Source organism: Hypanus sabinus, chromosome 4, assembly GCF_030144855.1.
Source record: "Hypanus sabinus isolate sHypSab1 chromosome 4, sHypSab1.hap1, whole genome shotgun sequence".
NCBI classification, from domain to species: Eukaryota; Metazoa; Chordata; class Chondrichthyes; order Myliobatiformes; family Dasyatidae; genus Hypanus; species Hypanus sabinus.
This window is the reverse complement of record NC_082709.1, coordinates 154,408,142-154,426,005: the sequence shown is the minus strand read 5'-3', so window position 1 is coordinate 154,426,005 and position 17,864 is coordinate 154,408,142. Positions and strand designations below refer to the sequence as shown.

The 17,864-nt window shown below is 42.0% G+C and overlaps 1 protein-coding gene and 1 long non-coding RNA gene across 5 annotated transcripts in view; one reads left to right on the top strand and one right to left on the bottom strand.

The window, feature by feature from the left end:
- LOC132393373 (immunoglobulin-like domain-containing receptor 1) overlaps positions 1-2,329 on the bottom strand; it is a 56,322-nt gene extending 53,993 nt beyond the window's left edge. Inside the window, exon 1 of one of the 2 annotated variants that reach the window (XM_059968498.1) lies at positions 2,178-2,329. Coding sequence is in view for 1 of the 2 variants with exons in the window: in XM_059968497.1 (XP_059824480.1) it covers positions 1,885-1,936 (52 nt within the window). In the remaining variant the exon portion in view is untranslated. Of the gene's footprint in view, positions 1-1,884; positions 2,083-2,177 lie in introns of those variants that run through there. The other variant, XM_059968497.1, reaches the window with a different exon arrangement.
- Positions 1,996-17,864, top strand: part of LOC132393382 (uncharacterized) — a 110,718-nt gene continuing 94,849 nt past the window's right edge. For 2 of the 3 annotated variants that reach the window (XR_009511855.1, XR_009511857.1), the window contains exon 1: positions 1,996-2,119. This is a non-coding gene — a long non-coding RNA (uncharacterized LOC132393382). The remainder of the gene's footprint in view (positions 2,120-17,864) is intronic. The other variant, XR_009511856.1, reaches the window with a different exon arrangement.

Genomic DNA, 17,864 nt, shown 5'->3' with positions numbered 1-17,864 from the left:
GCACTATTCTTTTCATGTGTCGGTCTGCCTCCAGAACCACAAACTCTAAACTATACTAATAGCTTTTATAAACCTACTGGCTCTCACAGCTATCTTGACGATACCTCTTCCCGCCCTGTCACTTGTCCTAAATGAATGTCTTCCATTCAAATTCACAATGGAAACAGACTGTGTAGTTGGAGAATTCACTGAAGGGGCAGGTGAAAGCCTAATACAGGTTTCCAAACATAGATGGATTACTTGTTGCTTTTGGAGGCTTAGAAGTGGATAAATACCCAGGCCAGATGAGATTTATCCCAAGCTGCTAAGGGAGGATTGATAAGCCTTCTTTAGACTCAAGAGAGCAACCAAATTACTCCAGTACAGCAAATGTGGTTCCCCTTTACAAAGAAAGAAGCAGGGAAATGTCTAGTATCTCTGGAGTTGAGGATGTTAAAAATGGACATGATTGAGGTGCAAGTTATGAGGGGTAGGGAACATTTCTGCATATCAAAGAGATAGAGGGCATAGGATTGGGGTGAGGGGAAAATTACAGAGGATAAAGATACATTCAGGATGTAGGAGCAGAATTAGGACATTTGGCCCATTAAATTTGCTCATCTATTCCATCATGGCTGATTTATTATCCCTCTCAACCATATTCTCCTAACTTCTTCCATAACCTTTGATGCCCTTACTGCTCAAGAACCTATCAATCTCCAATTTAACTATACCCGATGACCTGCGCCCCCCCCATAGCTGCCTGTACAAGAATTCCACAGATTCATTTGTGATCTGACAAATGACAAGAGCTATTCACCAAGTCAATAGACAATAGACAACAGGTGCAGAAGTAGACCATTCGGCCCCTCGAGTATGACAGGTCTTTGCAAAATGATCCAATAGAAGATCTGAGGGACTGAATGTGTCGTCGTTCTTATTTACTCAGCCTGGGACAAACAGAAAGTGGAATGCTGTGTATAGCAGTAGATTTTCATTGCAACGGAGCTTCATATAATTAAATAATTGACATCGAAAGTAGAGCTCCAAATTGACAATAGACTTATGATCGAATTGTCAAAAATAAACCAATAAACACTTTGGAAATAAACCTGAAGACGGTATCTTGCAAATTGACAATAGTTAGCTGTAAAGCAGTTTAAGAGTTATTAAGAGTCTGACCGGATCCACATCATAACAGGAAGCCAAATTCCAAGCTGAGACACCTCCTATTACTATGAAGGATTAAATAATTCTAACTATGAACAAATATTGTAGGGCTGATATAATCATAAAGTTTCCGTAACATCGACAGACAATGCATAATCCTTTCGGCAGTTCTGCAAATCAACTTCCCCATCGGTTCCTCCGAATAAACAAACTGACAAAATAAATTCGCGGCACAACACAGGTGATATAGTTCGACGTGCGGGCGGAGTTGAGCGGTAGTTGTAATCTTCCGTTTTGAGCGGTTCCCCTACCCGACCCCGCTCTCCATCAGCTTGGAACGGGCATTGAAAATCAACTCATCTGGAAAAAGTAAATGTTCAATCCAATCATGAAACTTCCCCAACAAAGAGTGGCCGTTCACAGAGCTACTTGGAATAGCTGCCTGCCCATTAAAATAGATCCAATGATTTCAACCAGGAACCTGGATCTATTTATCCACGCTGGGCTCTCTCACTAGGGGAACTCCATGAGCTGGCAGAGGCGATGGTGGAACACCTGATGCCATGTTCTCCCAAAATGGGATCCATTCCCAATTCACCTGTTGCATGCTCCGATGCGCAGGCGTAAAACAAAGTACCTGCACCACCACAGTGCCGGGAACACAGAGCTCGGACACGAACTCCGGCCGCCCGTGGCCTCGCCTCGCCTCGCCTCACCTCACCTGCCGGCCCTTACCTGTCTGGCAAAGCGCGAGGACCACCCAACTCAGAAGCTTGCTCCCCGCCATCTTCTTCCACAAGCGGCTGGTTCACTTCCTGAAACTCGTCGCCCAGGTGCTAGCCCTCTGACGGTGGTTCGCCGCAGAGCGACTGCGGCTGTTCCACCCCCACCGTGAACCGGATCGCCAGGTTTGGCCGGCCGACCGCCCCGCCCAGGCTGTAACCGTCAATGCCCGCCGCCGCGCAGCCAGGTAGGCCACGTGACCGCGGAGGCGCGTCCCTCCCCGGTCCCCACACCTGCCCACCTACCGCGTGTCTGCCCTTCAGGTGCCGAATCGCCCCACCGGCCAGTCCTCCAGGTGCAGGAACTGATTCCCTCTCTCTTTACCCCCCCCCCCCAGGAGCTGAATCTCCTCCCCGCCTAATTATCATCCAACTATAGGAGTCAAATCTCTACCAGCCTCCTAGTGCAGGAGCTGCGTCTCTCCCCACCCATCTGTCCATTCTCTGGGTACTGACCAAACACACACACACTCCTGCCTGTCCTATCTCCTTTTGGCATACTCCCTGCATCCCATCTGTCCAGCCAGTAAGACTTTTGTAAATTTCAGTGGGTCTTTCTGAATCTAGAAAGCAGAACTGTAGCCTACTTAATCACTACTCATAGGATAAAATTGCCATCTTAGGAATCAGTCTGGTAACTCTTCACTTTATAGGAACTATATTTTTTTATGATACAGTTGATATAAATTTGTGCACAATGTTCCACCAAGATCAGGATTAGATTTATTATCATTAATGCTGGCAGCAGCAGTTCACTGCAATACATAAAATGTATACTATAAATAAAATACACTATATATTATAATTTATAGTATATTACAAATAAGTAGTGCAAAACCATTGAGGTAGTATTTCATGGGTTTGTTGTCTATTCAGAAGTCTGATGGCAGAGGGGAAAAAGATGTTCCCAAAACATTGTACATTTTCAGGCTCCTGTAACTCCTCTCTGATGGTAGTAATAAGAAGGTATATCCTAGTGGTAAGAGTCCTTAATGATTGTTGCTGCCTTTTTGAGACATAATTTTTTAAGACTACATATACCTGTCTGGACATGTCCCTCCGCTGACTGCTCCTGTGGCTCCTCCCACAGACCCCTGTATAAAGGTGATTGGAGGCACTGCTCCTTGCTCAGTCTCCAGGATGTTGTGTGGTGGTCTCATGCTGCTAATAAAAGCCTATTATTCGCCTCCCATCTCCAAGAGTTATTGATGGTGCATCAGAAGATGTCCTCGATAGTGGGAGGGATAGTGCCCAAGATAGATCTGACTGAGTTTACAACCCTCCACAGCTTTTTCTGATCCTATGTGTTGTGACTGTGATCAAAGTTCCTGGAAAGACACGAACTCTGGTGATATAGTGTTATATCACTATATGGAAAGACACTAACACTGGTGATAATAGACTTTATTCACCACAACAAGCGGCATCATTCTGAAGACCCTCTGAACAGAGGCTCACAAACTTGAAGTACATCACAATTTTTATATCCTTAAGATCAATGGTAACAGTAGGTGAGTCAATACAATTTCAATAGTTACAATGATTTACTTTACCTCAGTTGGCAATGCTTCCTTTGAATTATATAACCGCAGCGGGAGAGACCTCTCAATGTTCAAGTATCTTGGCTGAGTCATTTCCCTGAACTTAGTTACATTTACAATGGTGCAAATTCCTTAAACCCATAGTTGGTATAGGGCAATTAACACAAGACCATTGTCTTAACTTTCGACTTGTGCAGATACAAATATGGTCACCATTTTGTAAACCACGTATTTTAGTTTGTGGGTTTTTAACTTCAGTTTTCTGTTTGCAATTTACAATAAAAACTAAAGACTAATTGCAAGCTTCCTGAACTTATTTAAATTTACAATAAGAACTGAAGATTGGTTCTTGTTTGAACTAACATCTGCTATATTCACATAATTCCAGAATACTCCCTAACACTGTGCAATGCCCCTTCTATACCATACAGTGAGACAACCAGTTGGAATGTTCTCCATATTACATCTTTAGAAATTTGCTGGAGTCTTTGGGGACATACCAAATCTTCTCAAACTCCTAATGAAATACAGCCATTGATGTGCCCACTTCATAATATGTTGAGCCCAGGATAGGTCTTCAGATATGTTGACACCCAGGAATTTGAAAGTGCTTATCCTGTCCACTGTTGACCCCACTGTAAGGACAGGTGTGTGTTCTCTTGACATCCTCTTGCTAAATAATGCTATATAATTGTGCTCAAATCATCTAGCAGTAAGGCCCAAAATATCACTTGTCTCTTTTTTGTCTTTTGTGAATGTTGATGCTTCCCATTTTTCACCACTTAAAAATAGTTGACATTTCTCTTTTTTCTACCAAAGCAGTACTTTACTGTACCTTTCATTTTTTGAAAACTTGAATTGTTTCATGAAGAAATCTCCTCTATTCTGTAGAGGAGATGTGCAGATTGGAGGACCTCTGCAAAATATTTCTATCAGTGCTCCCAGTTGCCTTAATTCTTGGTATCATTCTCATTGTGACCACTTCAACTTAGTTTTCTACCCTGTTCTAATTAAGCCCAATAATGGCTTGAACAACAGCATTCTGTCAAATTACATTAAAGATCTCCAAACTCCTGAAATCTTTTTAAAGTTAAAAAAAATTCAAATAATTTCCCATCTTTACAGATTTTAGTATCTGTTTTGATATTTTCAGATATCTGGGTGTTTCTAAACTGGAAACCATGCATGAACTAGGAGAGCTACTCCCTGCTGAACTCCAGGACTGCAGTGTTCCAATCAGGTGACCCTGACCTATACAAGAAATTGAAAGATGACTTCCATAAAGTATTCAGCGATACCATGAGACAGCAGTTAGTTGTGGTAAGGCTTAGTTACTACAACAGGCTACAAAACAATCAGGCAGCATTACCAACAAACATCTCTTCCTGATGAACTTAACGTGCATTTGCTATGCACGTTTTGAACAGAAGGAATTGAGATATCATCCATCCTGACACCCTCCATTGTACCTGAACCCACAGTAACCATTGCTTATGTAAAATTAGTCTTCCAGAGAGTGAACCCATGGAAAGCATCTGGCCTGGATGTTGTCCCTAGCCTTGTTTTTAGATCCTGCACAGGTCAGTTGGCAGGGATATTTGAAGGCATCTTTACCTCTCCTTGCTTCAATCTGGGGTTTCCTACTGCTTTAAAAAGACCACCATCATTCTGGTATCAAAGAAAAATAAGATAACGTGACTTGATGACTACCGTCTGGAGGCTCTGACACCCACCATTGTGAAGTGCTTCATGAGGCTAGTCACAGCGCACATTAACTCCAACCTCTTAGACAACCTTGATCCTCTGCAACCTACCTAATCCTGAACCAGGAATAGGACAGATGTCAGCTCCCTGGCCCTACCCTTATCTCTGGAGCATTTCAAATGTAAAGACACCCATTGTATATAGCTTCACCTTCAAAATTTTAATTTTAAGCAGACTCATCACCAAACTCCAAAACCTGGTTCTCAGCACCTCCCTTTGCAAGTGGATCCTTGACTTCTTAACTAACATACTACAATCATTAAGAGTAGGCAGCTACACCACTGCCATGATTATTCTCAACACTGGTGTCCCACAATGCTGCGTCCTCAGTCCCCTACTCTTCTCCTTATACTGTACACTCACAACTGTATGGCCAGATTCAGCCATCCACAAGTTTGCAGGCAACACTAATGGGCTGAATCTCAAATAACAATGCGTTGGAGTATAGGAAGAAAACAGAGAGCCTTGTGTAACGGTGACATGACAGCCTTTCCCTCAGTGTCAGCAAAGCAAAGAGCTAGTCATTCTTGCTTACATCAACAGTGCTGAGGTCAAGAGAGTTCAATGCTTCAAATTCCAAGGAGTGAACATAAATAATAGCCTCCCCTGGTTCAACCATGTAGACATCACAGCTACGAAAATTCACCAGTGCCTCTACTTCCTTTGGAGGCTAAAGTAATTTGACATATCCCCTTTAATTATTATGAATTTTTATTAATACTCCATACAAAGCATCCCATCAACAGGGCTTGATATGACAACTGTTTTGCCAGAAACTGCAAGAAACTACAGAGAGTTGTGGATACAGTTTAGCATGTCATGCTAAACTTAATTCAGAGCAAGAAGGCTGCGAGTGAACTGCTGATTTTTCGGAGTGAAGGGAGTATTTTACTACTCGGGTTAAAGAGAGGCGAGACTGTGCAAGCACGTGATGTCAGCCAGTTGAGTGCAAAAGGTTTAGAGAGAAGGCTGCCATATCCAGTGGGCAGCAGAGTGAGAGACAGCAGAGTAATAGGGCTTTGGCTCAATGGGCTTAAGCGGTAATGGGACGAAGTAAGGTAGGAAGTATGTGTGTAAGGCCAGTTTTCTGTGCTCAGTGTCAGATGTGGGGGGTTCCTGGAGTCTCCCAGCCTCCCAGGTGGCCATATCTGCACAAGGTGCGTCGAGCTGCAGCTCCTGAGAGACTGAGTTAGGGAACTGGAGATGCAGTTTGATGACCTTCTCCTAGACAGGGACAGCGAGAAGATGATGGAGAGGAGTTACAGGCAGGTGATCACACCGGGGCCACGGGAGACAGACAAGTGGGTCACAGTCAGGAGGGGGAAGGGGAAGAGTCAGGTACTAGAGAGTATCCTTGTGGCTGTACCCCTTGACAGTAAGTACTCCTGTTTGAGTACTGTTGGCGGGACAGCCTACCTGGGGGAGAAGCAGTGGCTGTGCCTCTGGCACAGAGTCCAGCCCTGTTGCTCAGAAGGGTAGGGAAGGCAAGAGGAAGGCAGTAGTGATAGGGGACTCTATAGTTAGGGGGTTAGATAGGTGATTCTGTGGATGCAGGAAAGAAACTCAGATGGTAGTTTGCCTCCCAGGTGCCAGGGTCCAGGACGTTTCAGATCGCATCCAAGATGTCCTGCAGTGGGAGGGAGAACAGCCAGAGGTTGTGGTACATATTGATACCAATGACGTAGGTAAGAAAAGGGAAGAGGTCCTGAAAAAGGACTACAGGGAGTTAGGAAGGAAGTTGAGAAGCAGGACCACAAAGGTAGTAATCTCGGGGTTACTGCCTGTGCCACGCAACAGTGAGAATAGGAATAGAATGAGGTGGAGGATAAATGCGTGGCTGAGGGATTGAAGCAGGGGGCAGGGATTCAGATTTCTGGATCATTTGGACCTTTTTTGGGGCAGGTGTGACCCGTACAAAAAGGACGGGTTGCTCTTGAATCCCAGAGGGACCAATATCCTGGTGGGGAGGTTTGCTAAGGCTACTGGGGAGAGTTTAAACTAGAATTGTTGGGGGCTGGGAACCGAACTGAAGAGACTGGGGAAGAGGAGGTTAGCTCACAAATAGAGAAAGCTTGTAGACAGTGCGACAGGGAGGATAGGCAGGTGATAGAGAAGGGACACGCTCAGACCAAAGGCTTGAGATATGTCCATATTAATGCAAGGAGTGTTGTGAACAAAGCAGATGAGCTTAGAGCATGGATCAGTACTTGGAGATATGATGTGCTGGCCATTACAGAGACTTGGATGGCTCAGGGCCAGGATTGGTTTTAGATGTTTCAGAAAGGATGTGGAGGGAGGCAAAAGAGGTGGTGGTGTGGCATTGTTGATCAGAGGTAGTGTCATGGTTTCAGAAAAGGTGGACACCATGGAGAGATTGTCTACGGAGTCTCTGTGGGTGGAGGTTAGGAACAGGAAGGGGTCAATAACTTTACTGGGTGTTTTTTATAGGCCGCCCAATAGTAACAAGGATATCGAGGAGTAGATAGGGAAACAGATCCTGGAAAGGTGTAATAATAACACAGTTGTCGTGACGGGAGATCTTAATTTCCCAAATATCAACTGCCATCTCCCTAGAACAAGGGGTTTAGATGGGGTGGAGTTTATTATGTGCATTCAGGAAGGTTTCTTAACACTGTATGTAGATAAGCCTACAAGAGGAGGGGCTGCACTTGATCTGGTATTGGAAAATGAGCCTGGTCAGATGTCAGATCTCTCAGTGGGAGAGCATTTTGGAGATAGTGATCATAATTCTATCTCCTTTACAATAGCATTGGAGAGAGATAGAACAGACAAGTTAGAAAAGCATTTAATTGGAGTAAGGGGAAGTATGAGGCTATCAGGCAGGAAATTGGAAGCTTAAATTAGAAACAGATGTTTTAAGGGAAAAGTACGGAAGAAATGTGGCAAATATTAAGGGGATATTTGTGTAGAGATCTATATAGGTACGTTCCAATGAGACAGGGAAGTTATGGTAGGGTACAGGAACTGTGATGTACAAAGGCTGTAATAAATCTAATCAAGATGAAAAGAAAAGCTTACAAAAGGTTCAGAGAGCTAGGTAATGTTAGAGATCTAGAAGATTATAAGGCTACTAGGAAGGAGCTTAGGAAGGAAATTAGGAAAGCCAGAAGGGGCCATGAGAAGGCCTTGGTGGGTAGAATCAAGGAAAACCCCAAGGCATTCTACAAGTATGTGAAGAGCAAGAGCTTAAGATTTGGAAGAATAGGACCCATCAAGTGTGACAGTGCAGAAGTGTGTATGGAGCTGGAGGAAATAGCAGAGGTACTTAATGAATACTTTATTTCATTATTCACTATGGAAAAGGATCTTAATGATTGTAGTGATGACTTGCAGCAGACTGAAAAGCTTGAGCATGTAGATAATAAGAAAAAGGATGTACTGGAGCTTTTGCAAAGCATCAAGTTGGCTAAGTCGCCAGGACTGGACTAAATGTGCCCCCAGGCTACCGTGGGAGGCAAGGGAGGAGATTGCTGAGCTTCTGGTGATGATCTTTGTATCATCAATGGGGACAGGAGAAGTTCCGGAGGATTGGAGGGTTGCGGATGGTTTTCCTTTATTCAAAAAAGGGAGTAGAGATAGTCTAGGAAATTATGGACCAATGAGTCTTACCTCAGTGTTTGGTAAGTTGATGGAGAAGATCCTGAGAGGCAGGATTTATGAACATTTAGAGAGGTATAATATGATTAGGAATAGTCAGCATGGCTTTGTCGAGGGCAGGTCGTGCCTCACGAGCCTGATTGAATTTTTTGAGGATGTGACTAAACACATTGATGAAGGAAGAACAGTAGATGTAGTGTATATGGATTTCAGCAAGGCATTTGCTGAACCCCATGCAAGGCTTATTGAGAAAGTAAGAAGGCATGGGATCCAAGGGGACTTTGCTTTGTAGATCCAGAACTGGCTTGTCCACAGAAGGCAAAGAGTGGTTGTAGATGCGTCATATTCTGTATGGAAGTCTGTCACCAGAGGAGTTCCTCAAAGATCTGTTCTGGGACCCTTACTCTTCATGATTCTTATAAATGACCTGGATGAGGAAGTGGAGGGTGGGTTAGTAAGTTTGCTGATGACACAAAGGTTGAAGGAATTGTGGATAGTGTGGAGGGCTCTCAGAGTTCACAGCGGGACATTGATAGGATACAAAACTGGGCTGAGAAGTGGCAGATGGAGTTCAAACCAGGTAAGTGAGAAGCGATTCATTTTGATAGGTCAACTATGATGGCAGAATATAGTATTAATTAGTATTAATGGTATGACTCTTGGCAGTGTGGAAGATCAGAGGGATCTTGTGGTCCGAGTCCATAGGACACTCAAAGCAGCTACGCAGATTGACTCTGTGGTTAAGAAGCCATACGATGTATTGGCCTTCATCAAACGTAGAATTGAAGTTAGGAGCTGAGAGGTAATGTTGCAGCTATATAGAACCTTGTTCAGACCCCACTTGGAGTACTGTGCTCAGTTCTGATCGCCTCACTACAGGAAGGATGTGGAAGCCATAGGAAGGGTGCAGAGGAGATTTACAAGGATCAAGATGTACAAAAAAGCTGGATGAACTCAGTGGGTTAGGCAGCATCCATTGAAAGGAGCAGTCAACGTTTCGGGCTGAGACCTTTCATCAGATTTACAAGGATGTTGCCTGGATTGGGGAGCATGCCTTATGAAAATAGGTTGAGTGAACTCGGCCTTTTCTTCTTGGAGCAACAGAGGATGAGTGGTGACCTGATAGAGGTGTACAAGATGATTAGAGTCATTGGTCATGTAGATAGTCAGAGGTTTTTTCCCAGGGCTGAAATTCTTGCCACAAGAGGACACAGGTTTAAGTTGCTGGGGATTAGGTACAGGGGAGATGTCAGGGTAAGGTTTTTACTCAGAGAATGGTTATGTGTGGAAAGGGCTGCCTACAACGGTGTTGGAGACAAATACGATAGGGTCTTTTAAGAGGCTTTTAGATAAGAACATGGGACTTAGTGAAATAGAGGGCTATTGGTAAATCTTGTAATTTCTAAGGTAGGGACATGTTTGGCACAATTTTGTGGGCTGAAGGGCCTGTATTGTTCTGTAGGTTTTTTGAGTTTCTATCATGGAAACCAGCCTTCCCTCCATAGTCTCTATACATCTCTCTGCCTTGGTAAAGCAGCACTATAATCAGTTGCAATCTAAAAGGTGGACAAAGTCAAAAAGGGCGAATACAGGACTGAAGAAGTTATATTTGAATGTGCACAGAATACAGAATAGGGTATCTGAACTTGTACTACGGTTACAGATTAGCATGTATGATGTAGGCATCCCTGAATCATGGCTGAAAGAAGATTATAGCTGATTAATGTCCAAGGATGTACATAGTATTGAAAGGTCAGGCAGGTAGGCAGAGGGTGTGGCATGGCTATGTTGGTAAAAAAAAATGAAGTCAAGTCATTAGAAAGAGGTGACATATGGTTGGGAGGTGTTGAATCATGGATTGAGCTCAGGGACTCCAAGGATAAAAAGACCCCGATAGGAATTGTATACAACTCACCAAACAGTAATATGAATGTGGTCAACAAAATACAATGGAAGATAGAAAATAAATGCCAAAATGGAAATGTTACAAATGTTACAATAGGCATGGCAGATTTCAATATGCATGTAGATTGGGAAAATCAGGTTGGTGCTGGATTACCAGAGGGGGAACTTCTAGAATGTCTATGAAATAGCTTTTTAGAGCAGTTCGTGATTGAGCCCACTAGGTGATCAGCTATTCTGTACTAGGTGTTGTGCAATGAACCAGAGTTGATTGGAGAGCTTAAGGTAAAAGAACACTTATGGCACATAATCATAATATGATCGAATTCACCCTGAAATTTAAGGAGGAGAAGCTAAAGTCAGATGTATCAGTATTACAGTGGAGTAAAGAGAATTACAGAGAGATGAGTGAGGAAATGGCCAAAATTGATTGGAAAAGAACACTGGCAGGGTTGACAGCAGAGCAGCAATGGATGGAATTTCTGGAAGCAATTGGGAAGGCACAGGATATATACATCCCAAAGAGGAAGAAGTATTCTAAAGGAAAGATGACACAACTGTGACTAACAAGAGAAGTCAAAGCTAATGTAAAAGCCAAAGGGAGGGCATATAATAGAGCAAAACTTAGAGATTGGGAAGCCTTTAAAAACCAACAGAAGGCAACTTAAAAAAAATCATTAAGAAGGAAAAGATGGAATGTGAAAGTAAGCTAGCTGATAATATTAAAGAGGATACCAAATTTTCTTTAGATACATAAAGAGTAAAAGAGAGGCAAGAGTTGATATCTCTGCAGGAAAGCAATGAAGGAGAGGTAGTAAGAGGGAGAAGGAAATGGCAGATGAACTGTGGAAGACACTAGAAGTATGATGGAAGTTCCAAAGTGTTAGGAGTCAGAAGTGTGTGAAGTTGCCGCTACCAGGGAGAAGGCTGTTGAGAACTGAAAGATCTGAAGGTAGTTAAGTCTCCCGGACATGATGGTCTACACCCCAGGGTTCTGCTGATCCCAGCTCTCAGCTGTGCTGGGTATTCACCATTCCCCTCTCTAAGGCAGAACATTCTGTCCTTAGTAAGGGCCTCACCTTTGTCCCCCTACGCCCTCACATCAGCAACTTATGTGCCTGGCATGACTCTGAGCTTTACTTCCACTGCCTCTGTCGCTGAGCCTACTTCCTTGGCAAGGACTCTCCACCCTGCACTGATGACCATTTCTCCCATCTTTAACCCTCCTCCTCCTCCTGGACATCATGCCCTGGTCTTCTGCCTGCTCTGGACCTTTTCATTACCAATCGTCAACTGGACATCAACTGTCTCGACTTCAACACTCCTCTCTCCAAATCCAACCTCACATCTTCAGAACGCTCTGCTTTCGACTCACTCCACACTAATCCTAACTTCACCATCAAACCCACACAGGAAGGAAGTGCTGTAGTACCCCGGTGGACTGACCCCTACCTTGCTAAGGCCAGCGACAACTCTCAGTCACATCCTCTTATATAACCATCAAACAGAATCTCACACCATCACTGACCCTATTAGCTCTGGGGATCTCCCATCCACTGCCACCAACCTCAGAGTTCCCGCACCTCACACCTCCCATTTCTATCTCCTACCCAAGAACCACAAACCCACTTGTCGAGATAGACTCATTGTTTCAGCTTGTTCCTGCCTCACTGAACTCATATCTGCATATTTTGACTGTTTTATCCACCCCAGTTTGGTCCCTCCCTACCTACATTCAAGACACTCCACATGCTCTGGATCTTTTCAATGATTTCAAGTTTCCTGGCCCCATTATCTTATTTTCACTACGGATGTCCAGTCCCTATACACCTCCACCCCCCTCTTCAAAGAAAGGTGCTTCCCTTCCTTCACCATCACTGCTGCGTTCAACTGAATCTCTTCCATTTCATGCATGTCTCCTCTCACCCCACCCACCTGCCACCCTCCCAGGGATAGGGTTTCTGTTGTCCTCATCTGCTACCCCACCAGCATCTAAAGCTGGCACATAATGCTCCATAACTTCTGCCATCTCCAACAGGATCCCACCACTGAGCACATTTTTCCCAGCCACCCCCACCCACTTCCTGCTTTCTGTGACTCTTGTCCATTCGTCCCTCTCCACTGGCATTTATCCTTGCAAGCAGAATGAGTTCTACACCTTCTCCTACACCTCCTCACTCACTACCATTCAGAGCCCCAAAGAGTCTTTTGGGGTCATTGACTATGTCTGGTGCCCCAAATGTGGCCTCCTATGTAGATTCCTGAGCACCAGAAGAACAGATCTCCCAGTGGTCATCCATTTTAATTCCACTTCCCATCCCATTTTAATATGTCAATTGTCGCGATGAGGCCTCACTCAGATTGGAGGAACAACACCTTATCTTCTGTCTGGGTAGCTTCCAACCTGATGGCATGAACATCAAACTCTCAAACTTCTGCTAATGCCCCCTGGGCACCATTCCCCTCGGCCCGAAATGTTGATTGAACTTTTTTTCCTTAGATGCTACTTGACCTGCTGAGTTCCTCCATTCTGTGTGCGTTGCTTTGATTTCCAACATCTGCAGGTTTTCTTTTGTTTGTGAAGAGATTATGAATGCATCTTTGAAGAGTCACTAGATTCTGAAATGGTTCCAGAATACTGGAAAATTGCAAATGTCACTCCACTCTTCAAGAAGGGAAAGAGATGGAAGAAAGGAAATTATAGGTCTGTTAGTATGATCTTAGTGGTTAGGAAAATGTTGGAGTTAATTATTAAGGATGAGGTCTCAGGGTACTTGGAGGCACATGATAAAATAGGCCATAGTCAGCATGGTTTCCTCAGGGGAAAATCTTGCTTGACAAATCTGTTGGAATTCTTTGATGACCTAATAAGCAGGACAGGCAAAGGAGAATTGGTTGATGTTATGTACTTGGATTTGCAGGAGGCCTTTGAGAAGGTGGCACATATAAGGCTGCTTAACAAGCTCAGAGCCCATGGTATTACAGGAAAGATTCTAGTATGGAAAAAAGCAGTAGCTGATTGGCAGGAGACAGAGTGGGAATAAAGGGAGCCTTTTCTTGTTAGCTGCTTGTGACTATTGATGTTCCACGGGGATCTGTGTTGGGACTGCTTTTTATTTTATATGCCAATGATTTGGAAGCCAGAATTGATGGTTTGCTGGCCAAATTTGCAGACTTTATGAAGATAGGTGGAGGGGCAAGTAATTTTGAGGAAGTAGAGAGGCTACAGAAGGACTTGGACAGATTAGGAGAATGAGCAAAGAAATGGCAGATGGAATAGGGTGTTGGGAGGTGTATGGTCATGCACTTTGGTAGAAGAAATAAAAGGGTAGATTATTTTCTAAATGGAGAGAAAATTCAAAAATCTGAGGTGCAAAGAGACTTGAGAGTCCTTGTGCAGGATTCCCTGAAGGTTAATTTGCAGATTGAGAGGAAAAATATAAGAGAACAGATGTAAGGCTGAGATTTTATAAAGCACTGGTGAGGCCTCACTTGGAGTATTGAGAGCTGTTTTGGGCCCCTTATCTTAGAAAGGAAGTGTTAAAACAGGAGAGTGTTCAAAGAAGATTCATGAAAGTGATTCCAGGATTAAAGAGATAGTCATATGAAGAGTGATGGCTCTGGGCCTGTATTCACTAGAATAGAGAAGAATGAGGGGTGACCTAAATAAAACCTATTGAGTGGTGAAAGGCTTTGATAGAGAGGATATGGAGAGGATGTTTCCTGTGTTGGGAATGTCTAGGACCAGAGGACCAGAGAGCCTCAGAATAGAGGATCATCTGTTTAGAATGGAGATAAGGAGGAATTTCTTTAGCCAGAGTGTAGTAAATTTGTGGAATTTGTTGCCACAGGAGGCTAAGGAGGCCAAAAAAAAACGCCATCCATCCTAGACATCCTCTTTTCTACTCTCCTATCAGGCAGAGAGGGTACAAAAACCTGAAGGCTTGTACTGTCAGGCTGAAGGACAACTTCTATACTGCTGTTATAAGACTACTGAATGGTCTGCTAGCACAACAAGATTGACTCTAGATGCAAGTAAAACAGTAAAATAATCAGAAACTATACAAAATATTTTATAAAACAGAAGTGTTGGAGAATGTGGAGTGAACAGTTGAATTACAGTTCAGGTGTAGTCATCATAACTGAAATGAATGGACTGAAGTTTCAAGGCAGGATATAACAATATAGAATTTAACACATTTTTTGGTATATCTGCACCTCTTCATTGCCCCATTCTTATTGACATGTGGGTTTCTAGAAACTTTTCCAACAACTATATGTAAAACTGATCTCCATAAAATTTAAAATAAAATAGTTTCTGGCTGTAAATTTATGGGTAGTTGCAAACTAAACAGAACAATGAGTTTGTTATAATAGCAGAAAAAGGAATTTCTGAGAATGAGTACTTCCTTTATTGTTCCCTGTAATTTCCAAGTTTACTTTTGAACGTACATGTTGATAATGTGGTATTAATATGCTTATTTTTTATGATAATCAAGCTTACAACTACCTGGCAGACAAGAACTGCAATAGTTTTGAAAGGTCTGGTATTCAAGGACAAATCAGTACTGGTTCTGAAAGAACCCTCCAAGACTAGTCATGTAAACTTTGTTATCAAGGATTATCAATGGCGGTTACAAAATCAAGATTTGCATTGGCTATGTGCCAGCTGCTGAACTGATATAATCATGATTCAAAAATCTTACATGGCTTATGTTAAGATAACTAAACAGTATTTGTTTTGTGAAAATTGGAAGTGAATATAATGCAATAAATTACATTGGTAAATAACTTTCTAATTATGAATAAAAATTCACATACAATTATAGAAATGTGTGAGTTGAAATGTAAACACTATTACATTGGTTTTGTAAAAACATTTGTGTATGTGTATGAGCATTCATATGAAGAATTCAGCTCTGTGCAGAAATTTTACTACAATCAATTGAACTACCTTGACTGCACACAGGTGATCTCCATTTACTAATATGTGATCTCTAAAAGAAGATTTGGTGTGCCATATTAAAGGGGGGGGGGATTAATATTTTTTTGTATTTGTAATTTGATGACTTAATAGAGATCAGTTTCACTTTGACACAAAAGAGACTTTTTCTGTTGATCAGTATCAAAGAAAGCTAAATTAAATCTAGAGTCATTCAATGTTGTAAAGCAATAAAACATGAAATATTCCAAAGGCAGTGAATAATTTTCATAGACACTGTACTTTGACTGATTGTACATAAAGTGACACTAGATGCAGGAGTATCTGTACATAAGGTGACTGACAGGAAACGATAAAGTAACAAAGTGTAATAGTAAAATTCAAAGCCAGTTAATTGGCATTTTATTTTCATGTTAGCAGATACTATTTTGTCTTACATTATGTGATTAATAATCTACAGCAAAACCTCCAACATACTTTTATCTATTAGTACTGAAGAGGCAGCTTGTATGTACTATTGGCCTTAACCTTATACTCGGTTTAGGATTTAATCAAGTATAAGATTTGGGCAATGAAGAATTTGACATACGTATGAAATGCAAGTCCACAGTTTTGCAGTATGTGAACATTTAACATGCTTGAATAGAAATTTGCTACTGAATTTTGTATTGATATTTACTCAATGTCAGCTTGATTTTGATTCTGTGAATTTAATTTATTAAAATTTGAAATGTGAGCTTCAAATTAGCACAACCAGCAGATAGGACGAACAACTTCTAAGTATAATCTGAAATCAACATCAATATATTTAGACTTTGGATATTTATGTCTACTTAAAGGATATAAAATGGATTTAAATGATTAATAGCATTGGCGGATATGTCAGATATGAGCCAACCATTCAGTTCAACAGGTACATTTGAATTGCTGCAAAGATACTGCTTTACTTTTTGGTTAATTACATTCATATTAAATTATTGTGCAACATAATGGCATCAAATGTTTGAACCAATCACACAAATTCTACATCCAGTACTGTTAAGAAACAAATATGAAACAAGCACACCTCAAAGGCCATGTGCAAGCAGAATTTTGAACAATTACTGTAATTATCAAATGGAATAGGGATTTGCAATGTTTTGGCATTGCCATTTTGGATTTGTTTATATTTTACCAACAATGATTTCCAAATGGAATAGTAACAGTAGAATAATTTCAACAAGGTAAGGCAGCATCATAAAACACATGAGGTAGTTTCCATTTAGTTCATGTGAATGTTGAAGCAGACTAACAGATCTTGAAAGAGCAGATCCAGGGAACTTGTGTTCTGCAGTAACAGGCAGCCACCTAAGCTGGATTAGCTGTGTAAAGATACCTTCAGCTAATATGTAGTGTAGCACGTACTATCCACATCCTTGAACATTTCTTTTTCCTTCCACTCTGTGGCAGTGCTGTGCTATGAGAGTGGGAATTGGTAGGAGTGGTGTTGGTGTGTTTTGGAATGGCAACCATCTTATTTTACTTCATCATTGCTTCCATCAAAAGGAGTGGTGATTGATATTGCCATGACTTAAGTTCAAAATGTCTGCTAATAGTGCTAACCCTTGAATTTTTCCCAGGAATTAGTTATCTGTATATTTTTAGAAAAGGCTGAAATAATATCAAAATATTCACAACCTTTACTAAGGCTCATAACTCAATTGTTTTAATGTGTGCATCCTTGTAAATGAACATATACCTTTGTCATTAGACCTTTAGTGTGTAACTTAAAAGTTTTAAGTTTCAAACTATATTTATTATCAAAGTATGTACAGTATACAGTATACAACCCTGAGATTCAGCCTCCCACAGGCAGTCACAAAACATCAAACACCTAATGTGTGAAACGAACAATTCGCACAAACAGCAAAATATGAGCAATTATCACATGGAATATTAAACATCAAACTGCAGTCCCCGAAATGGTCCAGGAGCCACAGCCACTGAGTCAGTTCAGTTTAGCACTGTGTCAATGACTGCAGGCCCCACCTGCTGAGCCAGTTCCATGCCAAACTGCCTGAATCAAATTGTGCAAATAGCAAAAAAAAGGTAACCAGAAATATATGCAACATGAACTGTAGTCCTCAAAAGGAGTCCACAACTGCAGAACGAGTTCAGTGCTGAGGA